The sequence below is a fragment of the Podarcis pityusensis genome (genome assembly GCF_964106645.2).
Source record: "Podarcis pityusensis genome assembly, chromosome: 10".
In the NCBI taxonomy this organism is placed as follows: domain Eukaryota; kingdom Metazoa; phylum Chordata; class Lepidosauria; order Squamata; family Lacertidae; genus Podarcis; species Podarcis pityusensis.
The window spans coordinates 2,594,918-2,619,515 of record NC_138035.1 but is presented as its reverse complement, the minus strand read 5'-3'; the positions used below and the strand labels follow the sequence as shown (position 1 = coordinate 2,619,515).

The window sequence follows — 24,598 nt, the reverse complement described above, 5'->3', positions numbered from 1 at the left end:
AGCCCCGAACAAAAGAGCCGACAAACTTTTTTTAGCTGCTAATCCCCATGTTACACCCCCCCCCCAAACTACATCGCTCATACATCATGGGCACATCATGAAAGGGGAGGTCTGGCGGCAGTAATCTGAGCATCCTGGACCCTGCCCCATGGTTCTCCTTGCCCTCCACCAAACACCCATCAAGTGAAACAAAAGAAATATTTACATTTCCCCGTTTCCCGGCCAAGTTAATCACACCCTTTTGTCTTCATCTGGGTTTGTTCTTTGTGGAATGGCTACCTGTCTGGCACTCAGGTATCAGGATGCCAGGGATTATCACTCGGGCTGAGGGGCTGCTGAACAGCTGAGCAGCTGAGCTCACATGTCTATAGGAATTTCTGGAGTTTACCCAGTGAGCCAGTACATAGAGACATTTATCAGTGAATTCTTACATTTGGTATCGTGCAGCAAAGGCCCTTTGAATAGATAGGAAGAAACTGTGATGAAGTGTTTTGTGGGGACAAATCACAAAAGTCACAAAAGTGATTGTGCTGATTCTGGTAGTGGGCTGCATGTGCATGATATCTGCTGGAGGGACAACCCCCCCCCCCCAACCTATACATAAATTCCTGCAACAAGGAGAGAGATATCGATGGCTACTAGCCATGTTGGCTGTGCTCTGCCTCCCCGCTTGGACTAGATGGGCCATTGGTCTGATCCAGCAGCACTCTGCTTATGTTCTCATTGTTGTAAACAAAATCTGCCCCCTTTCCCTTATGGGGTACCCAAGAGCCCATATAGAGTCCTTACATAGGTTCCCTATTGGTAGGAGAAAATAACAGAGGCCAGCCAGAGAATATTGAGAAGCCAGGCAGCTTGTAAGCCTGATCTCACCCGCAGGAAAGGAGGAGGAACGCAGAACAATGGCGCGCAAGGCCTTATATAGACAATTTAAATTCCCTGCCCTGGAGCTCAAGACCACCCCTCCCTACATCATACCTACATCACAGAAAAGGTGGTCTAAAACAGAAATCTGAGTGACTTCTTTATCTCATCTGACAGGTTACCTATTTAATGGTCACTTGATTGGATTGCCTGCTTACTTGATTGGATTGCCTGGGGAGCCTGGCCAGTCTTTTGTAATGATAAATACTTAGTTCCTGAGTCAGGTCACAGGCTCACCCTATTGAAACACAGACATACCCTTAAGATAGGATTCGTGAAGGAAAAGACAATGGGGAAGCTTTTCCATTTTCCTTTGACCTTGCAGAGAAAACAATTTGTCAGTTTGGGACAGTTTGAGAATCAAAAATTGTTTCAGGTCAGTCTTCCTGTGCTGATCTATGTACGTGCTTGGTTGGTACACTTATGAACATTTAACATATATCTCAGACCTCAAAATTCCTCTCACATTATCCACCTTGACCCGGACAATGAAGGAACAGGGTGCAGGGTCCCGCTTTGCTGCCAGGGTGCTAGGCCATGCTCCGTGGACCTGAGACACAAACACCGAGGCAACTGACCAACATCAACCTCTGCTCTGATCTGGGGAAGCCCAGGGCTTGTTTGTGCGCAAAGTCGGAGGGAGGAGTTGCGTCTGTCCCCCTCATAGGATGCCACAGAGTCTTCTCCTCCTCCTCCTCCTCCTCCTCCTCTTTGCAGGATGCTGCAAACTTCAAAACATTAATCGTTTGCTCGGATGCCCTGCTCAGAAAGGAGTTCGGCCCCTGGCAGGTTAACAGGTGACTTATTGCCCCCGGTTCCGGCTCCTGTTAGCTCAGCCTCGCCTCCTTACATAAGGCCAGAGTCTATAAACAGCTGGGCAGGTGCTGCTGACTCCCCAGAGATCTCCCTCCCCACAGCTGCAAGGATGAAGGTGGTGGACGTGGTGAGTGAGCAGCAGCCCCTCTTTCCCAGCAAAGCTCCTCCCTTGGGAGAAGGCAGAAGGCTGAATGGGAAAGGGGTGCTGGAGGCGGGCGGTAGTTCAGCGGTAGAGTGTCGGCCTCGCATGCAGAAAGTCCCGGGTTCAGACTTCTCTGGGATCTGACAGTAAGAGCTGTTCGACAGTGGAATTTGCTACCAAGGAGTGTGGTGGAGTCTCCTTCTTTGGAGGTCTTTAAGCAGAGGCTTGACAACCATATGTCAGGAGTGCTCTGGTGGTGTTTCCTGCTTGGCAGGGGGTTGGACTCAATGGCCCTTGTGGTCTCTTCCAACTCTATGATTCTATGATTCTATCTCCGGGTGCAGCTGGAAAAGGCTCCTTGGCAGAAACCCTGGGGCGCAGCTGCCAATCAGTGCAGACAGTGTGGAGTTAGATGCTGACTTGGTAGAAGCAGCTTCCATTCAGCGACAGGCACCCCAGGATAGAGAGCAAAGGCTGGGAATGCAGGGATGGTAAAACCCATATTATGCCTTTCCTCTGAGGATTAGATCCAAAAATATCTCCCTAGCTCCTTTGTTGTTGTTTAGTCGTTTAGTTGTGTCCGGCTCTTCGTGACCCCCTGGACCAGAGCACACCAGGCACTCCTGTCTTCCACTGCCTCCCGCAGTTTGGTCAAACTCATGCTGGTAGCTTCACCCTAGCTCTTAGACGAATGCAATTATTTATTTCCTAAACTTTATATACCACTTGGTTGTTTTAAAAAAACCCAAAACTCAAAGGTATTTACAAAAGAGATAAAACAATAAAACAAATGCAGATTAAAACTTGCATCACCTTTCTAAGCCTCTGGGTACGTGGGTTTTTCTCAGGTGTCGGAAAAAAGTGCAGTGAAGGAGCCTGCCTGAGGTCAATAGGCAGGGAGTTCCAAAACTCCACTAAAAGGCCAAGTTCTTACAAGTGTGGAAGGGATATTATGTGGCGCTTGGAGCGGGGCCAGTTCCATTAATTGCAGCAGCCAATTGCATGTATATGGGTGAGGTGATCTCTTAGGTCAATTGGACGCAAGTTGTTAAGGGCTTTGTATACTAGTAGCAGCATCTTGGACTTGTCTTGGTAGCAAATCTGACCTGAAGGGATAAGAAAAAGAGAAAAATCCCACCTCCATCTCTGGATCATAATGTTAGGTGCCACCCTTAGCAGTGAGAGATTCCAGGGGGATCCGGATGCTTCTACTCAGGTTCTGCTTCATTGGAGTGAAGGTCAGACGAGACGGGGAAGGGAGGAGAGGGGAAGGGAGGAATGCCGCCAGCTCGGGGTAGGCATGGGAGTTGCAGGCGGGCAGGCGGTGCACCGAAATGTCACCCCCCTCAGTGAGGGCACCCAGGGCGGTCCACCCTCATTGTCCCCCTTCCTACACCCCTGCTCTGGATAGAAGTGTAAGGAGGCGGTGCTGAGCTGGACTGCTATTTAGGTCTCCTTCTGCCCCTTCCAAGTCCCACCTCTCATGTAAATTTCACAGCGTGTTACCTAATAAGAGAGAACTATATGAAAATGCATCCCAGGTGGTACCTGGCACCAGAAAGGCTGGCAAAAATGAATAAAACATATAATAATAAGTGCTATAGATGTAAGAAACAAAAAGGAACCTTCTACCATATGTGGTGGACATGCCCCGAAATTGGGAAATTTTGGAGCATGATCCATGAAGAAATAAAGAAAATACAAAGAATATCATATAGTAAAAGGCCAGAGGCATTCCTTTTAGGAATTTTAAATAATGACCTTCCAAAGGACAAAACTATTTTTTTTCTTATACACAACATATAAGAAACCTGGTGGCTAAGTATTGGAAAGGGAATAAGTTACCCACTAGGGGAGAATGGTTATGTAAGCTTTCAGAATATTTAGAATTAGCCAAATTGACAGATATGATAAGACAAAAGCCAAAAAGTGAAGTGAAAAAGGAATGGGAGTGCCTAAATGAATACCTTAAAATCCAAGGTTCGAGGACAGAAATCTGGCTGAGTCTGGAATAACCTTGTGAAGTGAAAGGATAAGAGGGATTTATATCTAGATGCTAGGATAGAGATGATAAGTAAAACAGGAAGACACAATGAGAGATAAAGGAGGTGCTGTGGAATTGGTGGAAGTCAATGTTTGTTTTTCTTTTTAGTGTTTAAATTATTAACTTGTAAGATATGGATTTGTGGTTTTTTTGTATGCTGGTTTTTGTGTTTTGTGTTTTGTGTATTGTTATTTTTTGATACTTTTCGTGTTGTTGTTGTTGTATGGAAAATACTAATAAAATTTATTATTTAAAGATTAAAATTAAAAGTCCCAGCTCTCACAGAGCCTTTTTCTTCAGGGCTGTGACCCTTCAGAGGTGTACAGGCCAGAGGGCGATGCAGAGAATGGGAAGTCCAAGGGGGATTACAGGAATTTCAAGGTGAGTGCAGATCTGCTACGAAAGGGATCTATTTTCCAAGCAATCTCATAAAGACCCAGGAGAGGAACGGGTGGTGATGCCCACAAAATGTCTCTGTCCTCTCCCTGCCAGAGCAGTTCTGAAGAAACAGCCTCCACCTTGAGATCGAGAAAGCACAATACCGTATTTTTCGCTCTATAGGACGCACTTTTTCCCCTCCAAAAATGAAGGGGAAATGTGTGTGCGTCCTATGGAGCGAATGCAGGATCCTCGGCCTCGCCGCGAGGCGCCTGACCTGGAAGCCAGAGTAGAAACAGAAGGGACTCCTTCTGTTCCTTCTCCAGCTTCGCTGAAGGGTGCTACACCTTCTCCCTCTCTGCGCAGCGCCTCTCCTGTGAAGGAGAGGCGCTGCGCAGAGAGAGAGAAGGCACAGTGCCCCTTCAGCGAGGCGCCTGTCATGCGAAGCCGGAGGAGGAGCAGGAGGGTCTCCTTCTGTTCCTTCTCCCGCTTCGCAGTGACGCGCCTTTCCAGCGAAGCCCGAGGAGGAACAGAAGGGTCTCCTTCTGTTCCTTCTCCAGCTTCGCTGAAGGGCGCTGCGCCTTCTCCCTCTCTGCGCGGCACCTCTCCTGTGAAGGAGAGGCGCTGCGCAGAGAGAGAGAAGGCGCAGCGCCCCTTGAGCGGCGCACCTTTCCAGCGAAGCCCAAGGAGGAACAGAAGGGTCTCCTTTTGTTCCTTCTCCAGCTTCGCTGAAGGGCGCTGCGCCTTCTCCCTCTCTGCGCCTTCTCCCCGCTGCGCCTTCTCCCTCTCTGCGCCCTTTCAGTGACACGCCTGTCCTGGCTTCTGCTTTAGCCCTGCGCAGCCTCTTCGGGCAGGGGGAGCCTTCATCCCGCTGCCCTGAAGAGGCTTGGTGCGATTATCCCAGAAGCCAGAACAGCCACATGGTATCCCAGAAGCCAGATCCCTCTTGCTGTTCTGGCTTCTGGGGTTCAGAATAAGTTTTTCTTGTTTTCCGCCTAACGAAACTAGGTGCGCCCTATGGTCCGGTGCGCCCTATGGAGCGAAAAATATGGTAATTGTTTAATAGAGACATTAACAAGAGAGCCCATGTGGCATAGTGGTTAGTGTATTGGACTAGGATCTGGGAGAGCAGGGTTCAAATCCCTACTCGCCCACAAAACTCACCAGGTGAGCTTGGGAGCCATTTGCTGCCTCTTGGTCTAACCCACCTCACAAGGTTGTCGTGGAGATGAAATGAGGAGGGGTGAGAACGCCGCCATGAGCTCCTGGGAGAAAAATTTGAGATATAAATCTAATAATAATAATAATAATAATAATAATAATAATAATAATAATTTATTATTTATACCCCATCCATCTGGCTTGGTTTCCCCAGCCACTCTGGGCGGCTCCCAACAGAATATTAAAAACATGATAAAACATCAAACGTTAAAAACTTCCCTAAACAGGACTGCCTTCAGATGTCTTCTAAAAGTCAGATACCATAGTTGTTTATTTCCTTGGCATTTGATGGGAGGGCGTTCCACTACCTGGCCCTCTGCCTGGTTCCCTGTAGCCTCGCTTCTTGCAGGTAGGGAACCACCAGAAGGCCCTCAGAGCTGGACCTCAGTGTCCGGGCTGGACGATGGGGGTGGAGACGCTCCTTCAGATATACTGGACTGAGGCCGTTTAGGGCTTTCAAGGTCAGCACCAACACTTTGAATTGTGCTCGGAAACAGACTGGGAGCCAATGCAGGTCTCTCAAGACCGGTGTTATATGGTCTCGGCAGCCGCTCCCAGTCACCAGTCTAGCTGCCGCATTCTGGATTAGTTGTAGTTTCTGGGTCACCTTCAAAAAGAAAGAGACATTTATTATACAATTTTTTCTTTTTAAAGAACCACTCCCTGCCCCAAAAGAGCTGATGGATGTGCCAAAGGTCTCTCTCAATCCTGTCTTTTTCAGGATGGGCCCCTGATGGACCGAGTGTACAACACCTACTTGCAGATGCACACCAACCAGACGGTGGATTTTGTACAGAAGAAGGTGGGTTTGCTGGGGGGGGGGGGGGTCTCCAGTGGTAAGGAAGGCTCATGACGCCCAACTTTTACAAGCAATGGAGGGTCCTTCTCTGCAGCTCAGGTATCAATTCTCAAAACGGTTCTGAAAGATGCACATCAAAGGCAAGTGAATCTCTCTGCATACGACACACCACTCTCTGACCCCTGAAACTTTGCGAACATTTCCCAAAATCTACACCAAATGTTTTTGGGCCCCTTCTCCCTTGGCTTCATCAACTCATCCCCAGGGCCCCGTACCCTAAACAGTGGTACCTTGCTTCTCAGACTTAGTCCGTTCCGAAAGTCAGTTCCAAAACCAAAGCGTTCCAAAACCAAGGTGCGCTTTCCCATAGAAAGTAATGCAAAACGGATTAATCCGTTCCACAGTTCTAAAAACAATCCCTAAAACAGCAATTTAACATGAATTTTACTATCTAACGAGACCACTGATCTATAAAACAAAAGCAATAATCAATGTACTGCAGTCACACAATCAATCAGTAGCTGAACTGGATCCCACACAGTCACAAAAACAAATTAACCAAAAAAGCCTCAAAAAGAAAAACACAAAATAAATAGCAAGAACAAAAGCGCCAAACTTAAATCCGTTCCGGAAGTCCATTCGACTTTCAAAATGTTCGAAAACCAAGGCGCAGCTTCTGATTGGTGCAGGCGCCCCGCAAACAATAGCCGCATTGGACATTCGGGTTCCTAAAAATGTACGAAAACCAGAACCCTTACTTCCAGGTTTTTGGCGATTGGGAACCAAGGCATTTGAGAACCAAGGTACCACTGTAGATAAGAAAAGCATTATTCAGGACAGTGGTTTGCATGGCCCACTAAGAAAAACAACACCACAAAACAGGAGCAACTGAATGCACAATTATTTGGAACCACCGATCTACATCTTCTGGCTGACCTCCCCCAATCCATGGTTCAATAATAGTGTCCTCACAGTCCCCTCTCCCTAGAACGAGGAGTATGGAGGCTGCCGTCTCCGTCGGATGACCATCATGGAGGCCTTGGACCTGCTGGACAACGTGGTCGATGAATCGGACCCCGACGTCGATTTCCCCAATTCCTATCACGCCTATCAGACGGCGGAGGGGATCCGAAGGGCACACCCCGACAAAGGTGAGTGGCTGGCGACTCCACCTGGGGGATAGATTTCTTTTCATCTTTTTTAGTAGTGATCATACACACACACACACACACACACACAATTGTAACTGTTTACAGTAGTAAGATAAGGTATACATTTCCCCCATTCCTTATTAAAATTTTGGCCTTCCTGATTTCTGACTCTTCTGGTCATTTTAGCCATTTTGGCATAGTCCATCAACTTGACCTGCCATTATTCTCTGCTAGGGACTTTATCTTCTTTCCATCTCTGGGCCAATAACATCTGCACAGCTGTGGTCACATACATAAATAGCCTTTTCTGCTCCCTTGGGATTTCAGCACCTGCAATTCCTAAAAGGAAGGCTTCAGCGTTGTTGTTTTTTAAAAAAGGTTATTTTAAACATTTTTTTCAACTCATTATATATCATTTCCCAAAATCCTTTTACTACCTTACAATTCCACCACATTCCTTACATATCCAGCATACATTTGAGCCTGTTTTATACTTTTTTTGCTAATTTGCTAGGAGCTAAATACCATAGACCAGTGTTTTTCAACCTTTCTTGGGCAAAGGCACACTTGTTTCATGAAAAAAAATCACGAGGCACACCACCATTAGAAAATGTTAACAAATTTAGCTCTGTGCCTATATTGACTATATATAAAGTAATTCTCTTGAATAGGAATCAAATAAACACAAAGAAAGTATTTTATAATTACTTTATTATGAAATAGTAAGTAAACAGAAATATGAAAAATTATAAAATACTGGGCCTGTTTGGCTGAACACAAAGCTGATATTCTGGCTGGAATCGAAGAAAGACACACACGTAGCTCTTCGTCAACAGCTCTCAGTCTCTCTCTGTATTTAGTTTTTATAGCAATCATGCTTGAAAAGCTCATCTCACACAGATATGTAGTGGAAAATGGGAGCAATGTCAAAATAGCTTTGTTTGCCAGAAGGGGGAACTCCTTGGCAGTATCCAACCAAAAACTGTCCAAAGGTAGATCAGCAAATCTTAGCTTGAAACCACGATTTTGTCTCAGTTCAGTTAGTTCCTCCTGCTCCTGTAAAGTCGTGTCCTTTCCACCAACTGATGCTGAGCTATAAGGGTCCCTAACCCAGTCAAGGCATTCAGTGGAGACTGAAGAGAAATAAAATGACAACTTCTCCGGTCCTCCTGGTGACTCGAGTCGCGACGTCTTCTCTCCGCTGCTGCGCACACTGTGCTCGGGCGGGAAGGAAGTCGGAAGATGATGTCCTACTGTGATAGGTCCAGGCTGGAGTCTGGACCAATCACAGCCCGGACATCAGAAAAGTGGAGGGTGTCCCCCTGAGGAGCGCCAATCGGCGCCCCTGCTGGCCGAGGGTGGGCTCAAAAACCCCACCCCATACCCAGGACACAGTCCGGCGCCCGCCTAGTGGGCGAAAATTTAAATTTTTTTTAATAAAAAAAAATCTTTCGAATTTTTCAATTTTTCCCACGGCACACCAGGCAACATCTCGCGGCACACTAGTGTGCCGCAGAACAGTGGTTGAAAAACACTGCCATAGACACATCCTTTTCATACAATTTTCTTTCAACGTATAACATGCCTCTCTTTTCTTGCCGCAGATTGGTTTCACCTGGTCGGGCTACTTCATGACATTGGAAAGATCTTGGCACTCGTTGGTGAGCCTCAGGTAAGCAGAAAGGTTACATACTTGCCCAGTCTCCATCGTGATCCCCGTTAAGCAAGTTGCCCCCTCTGAGGCTACCTTGCCTAATGCTCAGCTCCTGGGTCCCTGGGCAGGAGAGACCATGCCCTCCCCAATCTTCCCCTATCAGGGAATTTAGCAGGGGTGCCTAGGAACCCCAAACGGGGCAAAATTTCACCTGACCCCTCCTTCCCCACCTGCGTTTGATGTCTGTAATTTTGTATTTTAGTCAACGAACTTACTATACGCTACATAGAAGTGCCAGTCTGAAGTGGCATATGCAGTCATGCTACTTTTATACTCTACTCAACTCTCTGAGCAAAGACTGACTCTGGAGAGTCCAGGCACTTACCCACAGGGTTTGGTTTCCTAGGAATGAAAGTCAGCAGAGACACTGGTTTATTAGGGATATGGGACGCGGGTGGTGCTGTGGTCTAAACCACTGAGCCTCTTGGGCTTGCCGATCTGAAGGCTGGCAGTTCGAATCCCCGCGATGGGGTGAGCTCCCGTTGCTCTGTCCCTGCTCCTGCCAACCTAGCAGTTCGAAAGCACACCAAAAAGTGCAAGTAGATAAACAGGTACCACAGCGGTGGGAAGGTAAACAGTGTTTCCGTGCGCTCTGGTTTCCATCACGGTGTCCCGTTGTGCCAGAAGCATTTTTGTCATGCTGGCCACATGACCTGGAAAGTTGTCTCTGGACAAACGCAGGTTTCCTTGGCCCAAAAGAGAGAGGAGCGCTGCAACCCCATAGTCGCTTTTGACTGGATTTAAGCGTCATGGGGTACTTTACCTTTATTTGGGGTATCTTCTTCATCTTTCTTCTTTGTAGCCGAGTAAGATTGTCTTCCATAAACACAGTTTTAACAATGAGCCTGTAAGCGACTGGAGGCCAGTTCTGAATCCACACGTCCTTCCACAGTGGGAACATTGGTTTCCGGGCGGGAGTTGATACTGGTGTGGATTTGCCAAGCATGCCTTCCTCTTAGTACGTTTCTCCCTTGCGTCCTGAGTTCGAGTGTCTTCAAAGCCCATGACACCTTTGGTAAAGGCTGTTCTCCAACTGGAGCGCTCGCAGGCCAGTGTTTCCCAGTTGTCGGTGTTTATACTACATTTTTTAAAGATTTGCCTTGAGAGAGTCTTTGAACCTCTTTTGTTGACCACCAGCATTACGCTTTCCATTTTTAAGTTCAGAATAGAGTAGTTGCTTTGGAAGACGATCATCAGGCACCCACACAACATGACCAGTTATGGTTTTATTGATGCAAGCTGAGCATAAGACGGAGGGGCTCACAGTGTTAACCCCCAACATATCTTGCTTCTGCATTAATCACAGCCTTGGGGTAAGCAAGTTCTGTGTCTCCAGCTTCCAGGCTGCTCCCAGCTCAGCTCACACACAACTCTTTGGCGATTGTTCAGCTTTCTAGCAGCTAGGTCTGTGGGATGGAGGAAATGCCCGCCCATTAGCCTGGAGGACACACTCATTTAGCTCTGACAGCCGAGCTTATTTTTTATTTGGGGGGGGGATACTGAAGAGGACCCCTAAACAGCCAGCTAAGGCCATTGCCTTGCAAAGAAACTTGTCTGATTCGTTCAACAACCTCCTCTCTTAGATTCTAACAGATACTGGTCCAAGACCAGACCACACCATCCAGACTGAACCCCCATCCCAAACCAATGCCAATAATAATTAATATATGTTGTTGCGGCTGCAAGATTACTGTATTTTTCGCTCCATAAGACACGCCTAGTTTTTAGAGGAGGAAAACAAGAAACAGTGGCTGTATGATTTTTGTGGTTCATGCTGTGGCCACAGACATGTGATTTGACAGTGAGTTTGGGGTAGCCCAATGCAAAAATCCTGAGGATCCATGTGGATCCGTGCTTTGTAACCACATTTTGGTGCCATTGCGGCCCCACGAAACAGTGGGTGTGTGATTTTTTTGCTGCAGGCTGAAGCCATGGACATGCTATGTGATCTGATGGTGAATTTGGGGTGACCCAATGCAAAAATCCTGAAGATCCATGGGCGTTTACCTCCCCCCTCCCAGGCAGCCTCCTTTATTGCGTCCCTTATCTTCCTCCCGATCACTTGCTGATCAGCTGCTTCCTTTCAACACTCCCTTCCCTCTTGTTTGCCTTAGTGTCTTTTCCTCAGCTGGAGCAGTTTTTTGCTCCTCCTTTTCTTCTAATTTCTCTCCTCATTGATTTAGTCTTCCTGTCTCCTCTCCTTGCAAGTTTTCTGTTTTTACCTCCCATGCAGCCTCCTTTATCGCTAGCATCCTTTATCTCCCTCCTGATCGCTTGCCGGTCAGCTGCTCAGCGGCTTCATTTCAACACCCCCTTCCCTTTTTCTAAAAAAAAAAAAAAGCACGATCTGCTTTTCGCCCCTGGGCAATTTGGCTCCAGGGACCACACATTCGCTCCCTAAGACGCACAGACATTTCCCCTTACTTTTTAGGAAGAAAAAGGTGCGTCTTATGGAACAAAAAATACGGTATATCCAATGAAGTCATCTGTTCACGGAAGAACCTCCACTTACCTAACACAACTTTCCCTCCCTCTCTTCCCCTGCCCTTGAATATCTATTCTGGGGGTCCCTCTCCAGGCCTTTGAGGCAGATTTGGGGGTGGTGCAGGGGGGCGTTCAGGGAGAGGAGTGGGAAGCTGCATTGCACCATCAGAAGTCCGTGCGCAAACAGGATAGGTTTGGGGGATCTACAAGCCCCTGTTGACAATATTGTGGTTCTCCAGGGAGCCTAGCTCAGCTCATCTCCTTGAGAAAGGTGACGCACCCAGTCCTTGCCGGGTTTATTATTGAAAATGAACACAAGGCTGGGATGGAGGCTCAGCAAAACAGGCCAAAGAACAAACCAGTTTGCAGGCACTCTGGATGGCCAAGAGGAATGGGGGGGAGCTCACTGACCTGCTCTCCCTTCCCCTCCATTTCTTGCAGTGGGCTGTGGTGGGTGACACTTTTCCAGTGGGCTGCAAGGTCCAGGACTCTGTCGTCTTTCAGGACTCCACTTTCCACAACAACCCCGACATGACAAACCCCTTGTACAAGTAAGCATTCGCTCACATCCCTGTTTTGTTCTGTGAGCAGGAGAAAGAGAGCCCTTCATTTGGAGGGACAAAAACGTAAGAAGCCCATCTAGTCCACAAAAATGCTAATGAATATCACAAATGGATATAGAAGTGTGAAGAAGTAAATTGTCTGGAGAGCTGAGAAGCTGAAACCAACAGTTTCTGTAATAGTGGCCTAACCCTCCCTCTCCAAGTATTAATCCAGAATAGCCAGCAGAATCCAAGATGGTCCCCTTTCCTATCTTGCAATAATCCCATTCGTAAGAAGGAGCCTGAGGTACGTTGGGGAGCAAGCCTTGAGATTTGTCTTCTCTTTCTCTCCTCCTCAGCACTAAGTATGGGATCTACCAGCCTCATTGTGGTTTGGAGAATGTTCTGATGTCCTGGGGCCACGACGGTAAGAGCTCCAGCTTTGCATCTGAGGCAGGAGGCTATGGAACATTAAATTAAAAAGTTAGTTTGCACTAAGCTTGTGGAGAGGTCCATCCACTGCTTATGAAGCAGTGGAGAGCTTCTATAGCACTGGATCAAGCAAATGATCTCCCTTGCTATCAAATGTATTTCTTCATTAACTTTCCTTTCTGCAAAAGTCTGTTCTGTGCCGTGGAGCCTGAATCTGCTGCCTGTCGGACTTGTGTTCGACCGAGCTACTCCTCCGGTTGAGTCCTCTGACGGTGACTAATGACCTAAGCCTTTGATGAGACTCCAGGCACGTTCCCATTATGCAGAGTATCCAAGCAGCAGCAGAAGGACGAGACATATGAGCTACATTGCTAAGAGTTTTATTTCTAACTATGCAGACAGAAAATAATATGCATCCTTTCTCTGTGAAAGCAGAGGGGCAATTGGTACAAAGAAACAGGAAACCAGTAAAATCAACATCCGTCTCCCGTGAGACTTCCAACAGTCTGGAATCTCTGGAATGTAAACAGAGTCTTGTGACTCCAAGCACTGCACAGTGGCACGAACAGAAACCTAACTTCCTCCCCCTTTCTGTGAACACCACTGGGCAGTGTATCAGTACAATCTCAGTACAAACCCAGTTTCTGTACATAGGTACAGTGTAGATCCCTCGGAACAACCTTGGACAACAAATCAGCAGGAATTTCATTTCCTGGCATGTAGGACACCGTTACGAGTCCTTTCTGAACACATTCCCTAGCATGTTGCAGCTTCAATTGCAGGTGCTTCGTGCTTTGCTTACAACCTTCAGAAGTCAGCAAAGCCAAACATGCTTTGTTGTCCTGATAAACCTGGATTGGACACTTTACACTAATTCCCATGTCTTTACACAATTGTAACAACCATTCACAATCCACAAGCAAATAAGACAGTGCATTCAGTTCAGCTTCACAATAACTTAAGCTTACTGTTGTTTGCCTCTTGCACGACCAATCAAATAGACCCTGGTTGTACATGTAAGCAAACTCCAGATGTGCTTTTCCTGTCTGTAGTGTCACTTCCAAAACTCGCATCAGCAAATATCTCAAGACCGCCAAACTTTTGATTGTTAAACAAAGTCTGTAGTGCATTGTGCCTTTCAAATAGCAAAAACAACGAGCAGTTTAGAAGTACCCAGAAGAGGAGACAAAGGCCCCTTTTGTCTTCTGTTTCTCTTCTTCTCTCCATTCCAGAGTACATGTACAAAGTGATGAAGCACAACAAATTTGCTCTCCCTCAGGAGGTAAGCTGGAGATCTCACCATCTATGCCCCAAATGCATTCCTACTTGTTTGTTCCTACTTGTTCCTGGTAAAATAATAACAGCCAGTGCTTTTTTTCGGGGGGGGGGACACACGCATACCCCTAAACATTTTGTGAATCTTTGTACTTTTGTCCATTGACTGTATTTATTTTCCCTGATTTGAACTATAAAATGGTGATTTTCTTGAGTCAAAATGAGAGTAACCCTAAACATTTTTTTAAAAAGAAAAAAAAAGCACTGATAACAACACTTTCTCTGTTTTGCCTTTTGGAAGTTGGTAAGGATGCAAGCACCATCAGCACCTAATGTGAGGCTAAGGGAACTCTATTGGAAGCAAAGAGGGAGAGTCGAGTTTGCTAACACCTGTCTGAGGTCTGTGCAAAGTGTTTCCTTATACAGGGGTTGGTTTTGCTCTCTGTGTTTTTCTTTAAGCTGAACAGCATCTCCAAAAAAAATTACACATCACTTGGGAAGACAGGCGAACTAACACCAGTGCCCCGGAAGAAGCAAAGATCCCCAGTGTTGAAGCAATGATTCTTCAACATCAACTTTGTTGGACTGGTCATATTGTGTGGATACCTGATTATCGTCTTCCAAAGCAACTACTCTACTCCGAACTTAAAAATGGAAAGCGTAATGCTGGTGGTCAACAAAAGAGGTTTAAAGACTGTCTCAAGGCAAATCTTTAAAAATGTAGTATGAACACCAATGATTGGGAAACACTGGCCTGCGAGTGCTCCAGTTGGAGAACAGCCTTGACCAAAGGTGTCATGGGCTTTGAAGACACTCGAACTCAGGACGCAAGGGAGAAATGTGCTAAGAGGAAGGCACGCTTGGCAAACCCTCACCATGATCAGCTCCCACCCGGAAACCAATGTCCCCACTGTGGAAGGACGTGTGGATCCAGAATTGGCCTCCACAGTCACTTAAGGACTCATTGTTAAAACCGTGTTTGTGGAGGGCAATCCTACTCGGCTACGAGGGATCGCCAAAGAAGAAAGAAGAAAAGTGTTTCCTGGTGCAGCTGGTTCCACTGATTAGAGCAGCCTTTCTCAACCTGTGGGTCCCCAGATGTTGTTGAACTACAACTCCCATCACCCCTAGCTAGCAAGGCCAGAGCTCAGGGATGATGGGAATTGTAGTCCAACAACAACTGGGGACCCACAGGTTGAGAACCACTGGGAGCAATGCTGGCACTCCTGGGTATCAAATGATGCTGAAAAATTCAAGATGTACTTCATGCAATGTGTAGTTAAACTATGGAGGGCTATTGGTGGCTCTGAGCCAGAATGGCTCTGTTCTGCCTCCACAGCTGAGGCACCAATGCTGCTGAAAACCACAGGAGGAGAGGAGGCGCTTGCATGCAGGTTTCCCAGCAGAAGAGGCACCTAGTTGACCACTCTGAGAAGAGGATGCTCAGGGCCATGGGCCTGATTCTGCAGGGTTCATCTTACATTTTTTGGTTGTTTTTTTTAAAATATTTTTTTACCAACAACCAAAACAGGAACGGCTAAGGGAGCTGGGCATGTTTAGCCTGGAGAAGAGGAGGTTAAGGGGTGATATGATAGCCATGTTCAAATATATAAAAGGATGTCACATAGAGGAGGGAGAAAGGTTGTTTTCTGCTGCTCCAGAGAAGCGGACACGGAGCAATGGATCCAAACTACAAGAAAGAAGATTCCACCTAAACATTAGGAAGAACTTCCTGACAGTAAGAGCTGTTCGACAGTGGAATTTGCTGCCAAGGAGTGTGGTGGAGTCTCCTTCTTTGGAGGTCTTTAAGCAGAGGCTTGACAACCATATGTCAGGAGTGCTCTGATGGTGTTTCCTGCTTGGCAGGGGGTTGGACTCGATGGCCCTTGTGGTCTCTTCCAACTCTATGATTCTATGAAAACACAAACAGTGAAACCCCCCAGGTGGCTGATACATTGGGTATACATAATCAATAATAACATATTCAAATCAACCCTGTGTACAATTCTATATACCTTAACACTCCTCCCTCCACAAGGTTTATCTAACTTTTAACATTTCAATTGCCCCAAATTTTTCAAACCTACCCAAATAATTCAGTATCTTCTCAAACCAATCCTCCTCCTTCTCACTGACCTTAAACCCTTTCATTTTATGTATCTTCACAGTTAGATATTCTAAGATTATAATATTTTTCAGTTTTTCCCTCCATTGGTTCACCCCTAGCTCTTCTGCATTTTTCCAGTTACTCGCTATAACCTGTCTGGCTGCAGTTACCATCAATTTTACCCATTTGCATTCATCTTTTGTTTCTAACTCGGTGCTACTCTGGCTAATAAGAACCATTAATTTAGATATTTCCACCTTCCTACCCACAATTCCCAATATTTCTATACCAATCTGTTTCCAAAATTCATTAACTAACGGACAATCCCACCACATATGACTGTATGTTCCCATCACTCCACATTTCCTCCAACAATTCTTACTTCCAGATTTTGTAATATGATATAACCTTACAGGTGTGTAATACCATTTTTCTACAAACTTCAACCCTTGTTCCTGGATTATCCTAGAGGTCGCAACAAAGGGTGGTTGCCGAAAGATTCTTTCCCAATTTTCATCTAAAATCTGTTCCTGAATATCTAGCTTCCAATATTCTTTCAAACTTTCCTTTGGTGATTTCTCTTACATTGTTAGAGTAGTTGCACCGCACCACAGGGCAGGAAAGGCTCAGCTCCTGCAAAAATGCACAGAACATGTGGCAGCCCTAAGTATTTGCCCTGAGGGTTGGTGGAGAACGGAAACACCCCTACTTTCTTCCTCAAAACAATGCCAGCAATTTCTCCTGGTTACCCCAGAACTTTGCAAGGCACACAGATATGAGATGTGGGAACTTGGACAGCCTGGAGAGATCTCGCGAGAGCATCCCAGAACCTGCAGGCCGACTGGGACTTGCCCAGGAAGGAAGGCAGAGACCTTATTAAAAGCTCTCTGCTCCTTGCTTGGTGGACAAGACCTGCCTGGTGCGCCCACTGCAGATGGGTGGTCTTGACAGGGGCAGTTCAAGGATACTCATTTTTGCATGTGTGAGCCGTTGCCAGATCATAACCCTCACGTAATATACAATCCTGCTGTACTACCAATGCAGAGCCGGTAGCTATTCCAAGTTAGTCTATTTTGGGTAGAAATTAAAGGGGGGAAGTGAGTCTGCCAAGATTTATTTTTATTCTCAAATCTGCCTTTCGGCAAAAAAAATCTTAAGACCGAATTCCTTATCAGCAATTAATTAGCATGTTGTCTGCTGGAGGGAGAGGCGCTGCAGAAGGAGCAAAGTCCATGTGAGATAAGCAGGTTTATTTCCATCAACAGCTCTCCCACAAACGACTGATAAGTTTCCTTTTGCTTTTTTGCCGACGAAACATTTTCAGAGTTCTTAAATTCTGATGGCATCTGTGTTGGCAGTGCAATGAAGGAGTCTCCCCTGCTTTGACTTAGGGTCACGAAATTAAAAGAGACCTGCTTCTTGGGAGAAAAGCAACGACAAACCTAGACAGCATCTTAAGAAGCAGAGACATCACCTTGCCAACAAAGGTCCGTATAGTGAAAGCTATGGTTTTCCCAGTAGTGATGTATGGAAATGAGAGCTGGACCATAAAGAAGGCTGATCGCTGAAGAATTGATGCTTTTGAATTATGGTGCTGGAGGAGACTCTTGAGAGTCCCATGGACTGCAAGAAGATCAAACCTCTCCATTCTGAAGGAAATCAGCCCTGAGTGCTCACTGGAATGACAGGTCCCGAAGCTGTGACTCCAATACTTTGGCCACCTCATGAGAAGAGAAGACTCCCTGGAAAAGACCCTGATGTTGGGAAAGATGGAGGGCACAAGGAGAAGGGGACGACAGAGGACGAGATGGTTGGACAGCGTTCTCGAAGCTACAAACATGAGTCTGACCAAACTGCGGGAGGCAGTGGAAGACAGGAGTGCCTGGCGTGCTCTGGTCCAGGGGGTCACGAAGGGTCGGACACGACTAAACAACAACCCCAGAGATTCTGCCTTGCCTTGGGTGTGTCCAAAAGTCACCCTGCTTGCCTTGGGGGGGGGCAGTAGTGGGGTTTTCCCAAAGCTTCAGGGCTGCATGGCTTTCTCTTTGCACACCCCTCTGTGCTCTAAAGCAGTGGAGGCCGATGCAGTTTGGCTTTCCTCCCCCTTCTCTGCAGGCTTTCTACATGGTCCGCTTCCACTCCTTCTATCCCTGGCACACAGGGGGAGACTACATGCACCTGTGCAATGAGGACGACCTCCAGATGCTGCCCTGGGTGAAAGAATTCAAGTACGTGGCTGCAAGCCTACAGAGGGAGAGGCAGGGATGGAGGCGTTGGGGTCTCTTCTCAGGAAGCAGCGTGGTTCAGTGGTTAGAGTGCTAGACCGGGACCCGAGAGACAAGGGTCCCCAGTCCCCAGTTGCCAATTCTCAGCCTGGCCTACCTTGCAGGAGTTGTGGGGATGAAGCAAAGACCAAGATGCCACCTCGAGCTCGGAGGAAAAGATGGGTATATAAAAACATCAGTAAGAGAGGGCCCATCTAACTCAGTGCTGTCAGCACTGACTGGCAGCTGCTCCCCAGGGCAGGAAGTCTCCCACGTGGAGATTAAATCTGTGACCCTTGAGGTTCAAAATAGGTGCTCTGGATCATCATCATCACCATAATTTATTATTTATACCCAGCCCATCTGGCTGGGTTTCTCCAACCACTCTGGGCAGCTTCCAACAAATTATTAAAAACACAATAAAATGTGTTTTTAAAACTCCCCTAAACAGGGCTGCCTTCAGATGCCTTCTAAAAGTCAGATAGTTGTTTATTTCCTTGACATCTGATGGGAGGGCGTTCCACAGGGAGGGAGCCACCACCGAGAAGGCCCTCTGTCTGGTTCCCTGCAACCTCACTTCTCGCAATGAGGGAACCGCCAGAAGACCCTCGGAGCTGGACCTCAGTGTCCGGGCAGAACGATGGAGGTGGAGACGCTCCTTCAGGTATACTGGACCGAGGCCATTTAGGGCTTTCAAGGTCAGCACCAACACTTTGAATTGTGCTCAGAGCCAATGTAGGTCTTTCAAGACCGGAGCTACGTGGTCCCAGCTGCTGGTCTCAGTCACCATTCTAGCTGCCACTTTCTGGATTAATTGTAGTTTCAGGGTCACCTTCAAAGGTAGCCCTACGTAGAGTGCATGGCAGTTGTCCAAGCAGGAGATAACCAGAGCATGCACCACTCTGGCGAGACAGTTCGCGGGTTGATAGGGTCTCAGATGGAGCTGGTAGACAGCTACCCTGGACACAGAATGGACCTGCACCTCCATGGACACCTGAGAGTCCAAAATGACTCCCAGGCTCCACACCTGGTCCTTCAGGGGCACAATTATCCCATTGTCCTCCACACCCACCCACCCCCTGACCCCCAAAAAGAGTACTTCTGTCTTGGCAGGATTCAACCTCAACTGTTACTAATATAAACCCATCAGTAACAGATGGCCCATCTAACTCAGTGCAGTGAGCACTGACTGGCAGCTGCTCCCCGGGTAGGGAGTCTCCTCCTTGGAGATGCCACTGGAGATGAAATCTGGGACCCTTGGGGTTCAAAATCTGGATCACGACCTGCCCTCTCCCACCTTGGACCCCCAAGCCAGGCAAGTGTTCCTTAATCTTGGGTCCCCAGTTATTGTCAGACTACAAGCCCCATCATCCCTGACCCCTGGGTTCTGCTAGCTAGGGATGATGGGATTTGTAGTCCGACAACAGCCGGCACTCTGTGGGTACCAGGGAGCAACCCCACCTTCCTTATTCCACCCCCTTGCAGCAAGTTCGACCTGTACACCAAGTGTGGGGAGTTGCCCAATCCGTCAGAGCTGAAGCCGTACTACCAGAGCCTGATTGACAAGTACTGCCCAGGTGAGCTTTCCTGGTGATGCTCAAAATGGGCTCTGCTTCCTTGTCGCCGACCCGGCCGCTGCTGCAGGATGGACGTGTGCCAATCTCTCGATGACTTCGCAACTGCAAGGAAGAGGGCGTGAGGAAACACGTGGGAGGGCAACACGCCTCAGGCCGTTTCAGCGTGGTTTCCGAAAAACGGCGAAATCCACTCGGAACGGCACAAGATCCCTCTGTCAAAAACCAATAAAACGCTATTCAAATTGTAATGAACAGAAATCTGCCCTCATTCTCTTATGGGGGACACAAGAGCCCATTCAGAGTCCTTTGTAGGTTCTCCATCAGTTGGAGAAAATAACAGAGGCCAACCAGAGAATATTGAGAAGCAAAGCAGCTAGTAAGCCTGATCTTTATTGATCTGTTGCAACAGGGTGCCCCCTTCACACGCAGGAGGAGGAGGACCCAGAACCCAGGGGTGCCAGCCCTTATATAGACATTTTAAATTGCCCACCCTGGAGTCCAAGACCACCCCCAGATACATCATACCTACATCACAGAAAGGGCGGTCTACAACAGAAATCTGAGTGCTTTGTTTATCTCCTGTCTGGCAGGTTACCTGTTAATGGTCACTTGATTGGAAACCCTTGGGAGCCTGGCCAGTCTTTCGTAACGACAAATACTTAGTTCCCGAGCCAGGTCACAGGCTCACCCTATTCCTACACAGACATACCCTTAAGAAAGGATTTGTGAAGGAGGAGATAAAGGAAAGGCTTTTCCATTTTCCTTGAACTTGCAGAGAAATGTCGGAGGTCAATTTGGGAGGGACAAAATGGTTTCAGGACTTTCTGGGGGGGGGGTGTGTTTCAGACATGTGGCTTATATATCAATGTACGTGCTTGATTGGTGCATTTATGAACATTTATTATATGTAAGACCTTAATTTTTTTTATTTCAAAATCGACAGGTTGTGCTCTCTGCTCTGCCTCCACGGCTGGAGGTAGGAAAGCTGAGCACCAGATTGCTGGAGACTGCAAGGGGGGGGGGGAGAATAGCCTTTGGACTCAAATCCTATCTCAAAATCAGAGTTGGAAAGGGTCCCAAAGGTCATCTAGTCCAACCCCGTGCTATGCAGGTATCTCAGCTAAAGCAGGTGACCTCCCTGCTTGCTGACCCCCCCCCCCAAATTTGGGCATCCAGTTGCCCCCTGCGAGAACAGAATGGGTGCTGACCTGATCCTGCAGGCCCTTATGTTAACAGCATGTTTTGGTTGCACCAGCATGAGATCCGGCTTACTATGGCAGGAGCCCAACTGGTAGAGTGCCACAAAACTCAAGCAGAGGGTCGGAAAACCTGGCGCGGGTTTGAATCCTCTGGGGGCGCCAGACTCCTCACATCCCCGCTCCTGGGGCCCAGACATACAAGACGCCCCCCCAACCCCAAACACACACACAGGAGAAAGAAAGCTGGAATGTAAAGGCTTTATTTAGAAAATTATAGATCACTCTGTCTCTGGGCGCCGGCAGCGCACCTCCTTCCTTGGGGGGGGGGCATCTGCTAGAGCCAACAGGCCCACCGAGGTTGCTGTTCAGGGCCCTCCCACTAGAGGGCAGCACAGGGGTGGGGGCGGCAAAGGCAATCTCACCTGCCCCCCAGGTGGAGGGGGGAAGGGAGGCACAATTGAGGTCAAGGCAAGGGCCAGGAAAATAGGGGGGGCTGGCCCAGAAAGAAGTTTGCGGGTTGAGGCAAGGCGGCCACTTCTGCTGCCCCTCTTTTGGGGGGGCACCCACCACCTCACAACAGCGCTAAGCAAGAGAGAAAGGGTTTTCCCCTGGGGGGGAGCTCCCTTGTAAATCTCCCACACCAAGACCAGCAGACTTTCGCACCCAATGCCAGCTCCAGCAGCAGAGCCAAAAATCCAGAGGAGAGAGATTTTTTTATCTAAAAATGAATTTGGGGGGGGGGGGATACATACTCCCCCCGCACCCGGTTTTCAGGCATTCAGCTCCTCGGGAGGAGCAGGAAGAGCCCCAAGAATGAAACCGCGTTCAATAAGCAGCATCAAATAAAAGAGGGGGGTTTTTTGGGGGGGGTGCAGAGGTGTCTTAAGAGGCCAAAGAGGCCTTTTGTCTAGCCTAGAACAGCCTCGTCCTTCGCCTTGGGAAGGGCTTTGGGGGGCCTCCGCCACTTCACGGGCGGCATCTGGGAAAAGCTTTGGGGTGCAGGGAAGGGAAAAGGTTCAACGGGCCCCCAGACCCGAAAGCCCTGGGCACGTGAAGCAGAGATCCCCAAACAGGAGGAGGAGCGGGGAGCGAGGGTCAAGAGAGATCCCCAAAGAGACCCGCACCCCAAAAATCTGCGGGCGTTTCTGGCCGAAAGCGGCAGGGCCCTGTGGGAGCATCCGTCAGCCCCTGGAAGGTGGGATTGGGGGCACAGAATGGGGCACCCCTCCAGGAACAGCACCTATTATTATTTCTTCTTCTTGACGTTGCGGGGTCCATCTGCCGGGGGCTCGGCCAGGCCCCTGGACTTCTCTGCCGCCGCCTCCTTCCTCCTCACTTGCCCATTCTTCTCGCTGGCGGCCGCCTGGTCTCCTCCGGCCCCAGTGTCCACTTCCGCCCGCTTGCCGCCCTTGGGCTTCCCAGGCCCGCTGGGGGCGCCCCCCGCCAGCAGCCAGCCCCCCGCCGCCCTCAGGAGGCAAATGGCAGCCCCCGTGAGGTACAGGGACCAGATGACGGCCGGGCCGCTGTACGGGTGGAGGTACTCTCGAACTCGCTGCAGGGCCGTCGATAGCGGGGCAGCCGAAGCCCTCTTCGGGGAGGCCTTGTCCTACGAGGGAGGGAAGAAAGTGTTGGCAAGGCAAGGCCATAGCTCGAGAATCACAGAATTGGGACCTCCAAAGGCCATCCAGTCCAACCCACTGCAATGCAGGAATCTCACCTAAAGCATCCCTGGCAGGTGGCTCTGCTTAGAAACCTCCAAGGAGGGAGAGAGTCTACTACCTCTCCTGGGAGTCTGTCCCACTTGTTGTTGTTGTTTATACCCCGCCCATCTAGCTGGGTTTCCCCAGCCACTCTGGGCGGCTCCCAGCAGAATATTAAAAATAGAATAAAACTTCAAACATTAAAAGTTTCCTTAAACAGGGCTGCCTTCAGACATCTTCTAAAAGTCAGATCATTGTTTATTTCCTTGACATCTGGTGGGAAAGCATTCCACAGGGCGGGTGCCACTACCGAGAAGGCCCTCTGCCTGGTTCCCTGTAACCTCACTTCTTGCAGGGAGGGAACCGCCAGAAGGTTCTCAGAGCTGGACCTCGGTGTCCAGGCTGGACGATGGGGGTGGAGACGCTCCTTCAGGGATACTGGACCGAGGCCGTTTAGGGCTTTCAAGGTCAGCACCAACACTTTGAATTGTGCTTGGAAACGTACTGGGAGCCAGTGTGGGTCTTTCAAGACTGGCGCTATGTGGTCTCGGTGACTGCTCCCAGTCACCAGTCTAGCTGCCACATTTCGGATTAGTTGTAGTTTCTGGGTCACCTTCAAAGGTAGCCCCACGTAGAGCTTACAATATTGTGACAAAATATTGCATGTCGTCTTAAGATCAAGGAGCGACTTGGAAAACAGCTGGACACCATTCTAAATCAAGGCTGTACTTTTCAAAACTGCACTGGTTTTAGCTACTGATTTCAAAACTGCCCTAATTTGGGAGTGGAGGTTCTGAATATTCAAACCCCCTGCAATACAGGGATCTCTGCTCTCATTGCCCAGAAAGTTCTTCCTGATGTTTAGCTGCACTTCTGCTGTGGGATGAGCAGGGGAACATCTAGCGAACACGAATGGTTTGGCTTTCACGCACACAGAACGGAGGAAAAGAATTTATTTTCGATTTATTGTGGATTGATCATTAGTCGGTTAACCTCACTTGAAGGTACTGCAAATGTTAAAAGACTGTACGTGCAGGAACTGGCAAGGGGATAGCTGATGGCTGATAATGGTTTTTTAAAAAAAATATATATACTGTAATATAAGGTTAATTGTAAGGAATGCTATGCGAATTAGGAATAACTTGGAAAATAATGCGGAAGCAAAAAAGAAACTTTGGACACATCAAGAATGGAGGGTGGAAAACCAATTTTTGGAAAAATTGTATTAAATTTGTTTTAACATGGGTGATTTGGTAAAAATTTGGAAAATCAATAAAAAGGATTTGGCAGAACAGGGGGCTTTCCCCACAAAGCGTGATGAAGCAATCTCCCATCATCTAGCTGCTGAACCCCCTCCCCCCCTTTCTGAGAGCCAGGAGGGAAGAGAAACGGGGGGGGGGGGTGAGGGACCAGAGCGGGGACTCTCGTCTTCTGCCGGGGCAAAGGGGAGCCACACAGGGCTCCCCCCACCACTCTCTACCCCACTGAAAGGTTCAGGACAGGTCAAAGAAAGTCCTTCTTTACGCAGCCAGAGTTAACCTGTGGAACTCCCTCCCACAGGAGGCAGTGAAGGCGGCTTTAAAAGAGGGTGGGACAAATTCCTGGAGGAGGAGAGGGCTCTGGGTGCCTCCTAGCCAGGATAGCTATGCTCTGGCCTCCACAGCTGAGGGAAGCCATGCGTCTGAATCGCTGTCCCTAGAAACCACAGGAGGGGAGAGGGCACCTGTGTTCGAATCCTGCTTGCAGGTTTCACTTTGGGACATCTGGATGGCCCCTGTTGGAAGAGACCCTGAGGATCATCTAGAACAGCCCCAGGGCCGGATTGAGGT

At 48.3% G+C, this 24,598-nt stretch overlaps 2 protein-coding genes across 2 annotated transcripts in view; one reads left to right on the top strand and one right to left on the bottom strand.

Annotated features, from left to right (window-relative positions):
- The first annotated feature begins 1,800 nt into the window (after positions 1–1,800).
- Positions 1,801–21,211, top strand: MIOX (myo-inositol oxygenase). The gene is made up of 10 exons (XM_081023241.1): positions 1,801–1,867; positions 4,227–4,307; positions 6,247–6,327; positions 7,313–7,475; positions 9,080–9,147; positions 12,115–12,224; positions 12,575–12,642; positions 13,880–13,929; positions 18,145–18,257; positions 19,779–21,211. Exons 1-10 carry the CDS (start codon positions 1,850–1,852, stop codon positions 19,885–19,887), a joined length of 861 nt encoding a protein of 286 aa, XP_080879367.1. The 5' UTR covers positions 1,801–1,849; the 3' UTR covers positions 19,888–21,211.
- A 102-nt stretch (positions 21,212–21,313) lies between these two features.
- The window catches only part of LMF2 (lipase maturation factor 2), a 32,948-nt gene continuing 29,663 nt past the window's right edge, over positions 21,314–24,598 (bottom strand). Inside the window, exon 14 of the mRNA XM_081022810.1 lies at positions 21,314–22,675. Coding sequence (XP_080878936.1) covers positions 22,316–22,675 — 360 coding nt within the window. The 3' untranslated portion in view covers positions 21,314–22,315. The remainder of the gene's footprint in view (positions 22,676–24,598) is intronic.